At 25.9% G+C, this 5,000-nt stretch overlaps 1 protein-coding gene across 1 annotated transcript in view; it reads right to left on the reverse strand.

The window, feature by feature from the left end:
• The window catches only part of LOC119579366 (ATP-binding cassette sub-family A member 3-like), a gene marked incomplete in the record, with an annotated part of 110,096 nt that overhangs the window by 101,963 nt on the left and 3,133 nt on the right, over positions 1-5,000 (reverse strand). The window contains 2 exon segments of the mRNA XM_037927133.1: positions 3,755-3,897; positions 4,424-4,522. Coding sequence (XP_037783061.1) covers positions 3,755-3,897; positions 4,424-4,522 — 242 coding nt within the window.

Here is a 5,000-nt window from a genome sequence, read left to right on the forward strand (position 1 = left end):
AATAAATGTATTATGTTGACAATGTATAAAAGAGAATGAGAATGAATTCTTCACAAACAAGAATTTTTGATGGGTTTCGATTACATTTCAAGAAAATACATTACATGAGGAAATATAACCTGGTTAAATATCTCGTATTGTGAAGATATTATTTTCTCATTCACACCTTTTAATACATATTATATATATAATAAAATATATAATTATATATATATTATATATTAATATAATATATAATATATAATAAAATATTATATATATATATATTATTTATGTTTATCATAATATATTATATAATACATATATTACAATATATAATATATATATAATATATTTTATATAAATATATATAATATATATTACATATGTATATCTATTATATATATACTGTAACTACTCTATATTATGTATATTATATCATATATAAGTATATTATATTATATAAAAATATTTACTTATATGTATGTTATACACATATATAAACATAATATCATATGTATAATACATTTTATATATGTAATTATATAGATAAAAAATTAAATAAATATAAAAATATATATAATATATATATAATATATATATATTATTTATATATATATCTATATAATATATATATATATCTTATAAGATATATATATATTGTATTATATATATAATATATATATTTGCATTTGTTTATAATATGACAATATCTATATATATTTATTTTATAATATATATATATAGTCATCATCATCATTTAACGGTAGGTTCATATCTATATATAGAATATATATATATATAATATATATATATATATATATATATATATATATATATATATATATATATATATATATATATATATATATATATATATATATATATATATATGTATATATATGTATAATATATGTATATATATATAATATTATATACATATGTATATTATATCATATATATTATATATATATAGATGACATATATATATATATATATATTATTTATATATATATATATATATATACATACATATATATATATATATATATCATATATAATATATATATATAGTATATAGTATATGTATATATATGTGGTGTGTGTGTGTGTGTGTATGTATATTTATCACACACCACACAACACACACACACACACACACACACACACACACACACACACACACACATATATATATAGTTATATAATATATAATAATATATATATATATATATATATGTATATATATATATATATATATATATATAATAAATTATATATATATTATATATATATATATATATATAGGGGCCGTGGTGGCTGAATGGTTAGAGCGTCGGACTCAAGACTGTCACGACGGCAATCTGAGTTCGAGGGTTCGAGTCACCGACCGCCGCGTTGTTTCCCTTAGGCAAGGAACTTCACCTCGATTGCCTACCTAGCCACTGGGGGACCAAGTCAGCCCAAGTCAGTGCCGGGTAAATAGAGATGGTGACTCGAAAAAAAAAAAAAAAAAAAAAAAACACCGGGCGGAAGGCAAGGGGCAAACCACGCTCTAAATGCCAAGAAAAATCATGGAAACCCATGATCGTCAAGGCCGCGGTGGCCGAATGGTTAGAGCATCAGACTCGAGACTGTCACGACGGCAATCTGAGTTCGAGGGTTCGAGTCACCAACCGCCGCGTTGTTTCCCTTGGGCAAGGAACTTGGGCAAGTGCTGGTCCCAAGCCCGGATAAAATAGAGAGAATGATTACCTAAAAAAAGATAACACCGGCACTCTCCGTGGATAGGAACTGGGGACCCTACCACGTACTCACTCCAAGAGCATCACAACGTGAAAACTGCAATTGAGTATCATGCTGTGACCACGGCGGCTCAGATATGAACCTACCGTTAAATGATGATGATATATATATAATCATATATATATATATTATATATATAGTATATATATTATATATATAAAATATAATACTATATATATTAAAATAGAACATATATATATACATAATATATATATAATTATATAAAATATATATATAAAATTTTAATATATATACTATATATATATATATATTAGAATAGCAAAACACTCTTCCGTGCTGATACAATGGAAGAAAAACCCACAATAACCCCACAATTTCGAAATCCACCTGGATTCCATCTTCACCTGAAGATGGAATCCAGGTGGATTTCAAAACTATAGTCTCACTTTCAATAAATCTAGTTTTCGTATTGTGGGTTTTTCTTCCATATATATATCATATATATATCATATTTATTATACATAATATATATATTATATATATGATATATATATATAAAAATATATATCATATATACATATATGTCATATATATTTTATCATATGTATATTATATATATTATATATATATATATATATATATATAAAATATATATATTATATATATATTTTATATAATATATATATATATGTATAAAAATATAACATATATAATATGTGGGAAATACTAAAATAATCATATATACACACACATATAAAACATAAATATTAATATATTTATAATATATATATACACACACACACATATATATATATTATTATATATTTTATATAGAATATATATATATAATATAATATATCATTTTAAATAAAAATATAATATTACAATATACAATATATATGGAAGATATATAATACAGTATATGTATTAATTTCCCTAATATAAAAAATATATAATACAATTATATTCATATATTACATGTAGTATATATACATATATACATATATATACACATATATATTATATATAAAATATATATATATAATATATATATATATATAATTATATATATATTATATGATATATATATATACACACATACACACACCACACACACACAATATATATATATAAAATATTATATATATTATTTTATATATATATTAATATATATATATTATATATTATATATATATATATATAAAATATATAAAATAAAAGAGAGAAAAGAGAGAGGAAGAGAGAGAGAGATAGGAGAGAGAGAGAGAGAGAGAGAGAGAGAGAGAGAGAGGAGAGACCGGGGAGAGAGAGAGAGAGACAGAGACAGAGGGCAGAGACAGAGACAGAGACAGAGGGCGAGGCAGAGGCAGAGGCAGAGACAGAGACAGAGACAGAGAGAGAGACAAAAGGAAAAGAGGACAGAGACAGAGATGAGGAGAGAGAGAGAGTAGGGGAGAGAGAGAGAGAGAGAGAGAGAGAGAGAGAGAGAGAGAGAGAGAGAGAGAGAGAGAGAGAGAGAATTTAAATCTGTATGAATATGAGTTCTTAGATATAGAAATTGAATGACTATAGCAATACCTTATCATTGTGCACTATTTGGTCCTGTCCTAAGATGACTATCATAATCCTCTCTAAGTTGACTTCCCAAGGTATTCTTTCAGTAAACTCTATAATTCATTCTAGACAAAATTGTCAAGCTGATCTTTGCAGTGACAACTACATATTCCTCTGACTGAACTTAAGTGGCTCCCTATTACTGTACAACGTGAATAAAACGTCTAATGACTTTTGGTGAATGAAGAAATCTGACTGATATGTTGCCACTTAAAATCACATATTCAGTTTTTGATGATATTTTTATGTTTCCTCTTTAGTGAAATGAGTTACCAATGTATCTATTATTGTACAGGGCACAAGTGAATTTACACAAAGAAACATTGCTGTTGTAAGACAAATAGGAAAAATCATGACAAACCCACATCTTAAAACATATTGGAAAGGAACCTACGTCAGGTTGACCGGCAATTCATCGATGGAAAATGGCTTGAAGAAAGTAGGCTCTGGGTAATTATCTGATGGTGCTAAGTCACGAATGATGACTAGTAGTATACAAAAGACTACTGGCAGGACTACCTCTATCACAGTCTGAAGCTGCAAATCAGAAAAAAATGTGTTGTGGATTACCAAGTTCTTTCATTACATGTGAAGTGAATAGTATTACATGAATTATAATGGATTGAATACATATTTACATTCTTTCCAATATATATAAAACATGTACACCTAAATTAAACTTCTTACTAAAAAGAAAGAAAGACACATAAAGCAAATGTATAATACTTTTAATGGTATAATACTTTTAACATAATCACTACAGATTTATATATTGTCCCCTGTAGTTTTTTATGAATTTTGTGATGTACTGATGGCTCCACGAGAGCTCAGCCATCAAGTCTATCAGTACACCCTAGTGATCGCCCATGATTTCCTTGTTCCTTGAAATTGTAGGAAAATGTGTTTTTCTTTCAAATACTATTGATATTGATACTTTTATTTCTTTTTTTCCTTGATATTACGATTCTGAATTTGTTCTTAAAATTTTGGTAATATTGCAGATAATGAAATAATATAAAAGAAACTTTCCTTAGGGTTAAAATCACAAGGAATAAAAACGTACCTTCTTACGTCGTTGTAACAACCAGTTTTTCCACAGGAGGAGCCAAAACTTGCTACCAACTGAGCTACTACTTGTCATTTTGCTGTTGCCGACCCAGCCCTGTGGAAAGAATGAATGAGCATTATGAACAGACTCATAGCAGACATGAATTAATATATTTATGTATAAAGAAAATACATATTTATAAACACACACACACATAAATATATAATATACATATTATACATATTTAGAGAGAGAGAGAGAGAGAGACAGATAGATAGATAGATAGATAGAGAGAGAGAGAGAGAGAGAGAGAGAGAGAGAGAGAGAGAGAGAGAGAGAGAGAAGAGAGAGAGAGAGAGACACACACACACACACACACACACACACACACACACACACACACACACACACACACACACACACACACACACACACACATATATATGTATACATATATATATATATATATATATAATATATATATATATTATATATATATATATATATATATATATATATTATATATATATATATATAATATATATATTTTATATATTATATATATTTTATATAAAATATATAGTACAAATAT

This window comes from Penaeus monodon, chromosome 12, assembly GCF_015228065.2.
Source record: "Penaeus monodon isolate SGIC_2016 chromosome 12, NSTDA_Pmon_1, whole genome shotgun sequence".
In the NCBI taxonomy this organism is placed as follows: Eukaryota; Metazoa; Arthropoda; class Malacostraca; order Decapoda; family Penaeidae; genus Penaeus; species Penaeus monodon.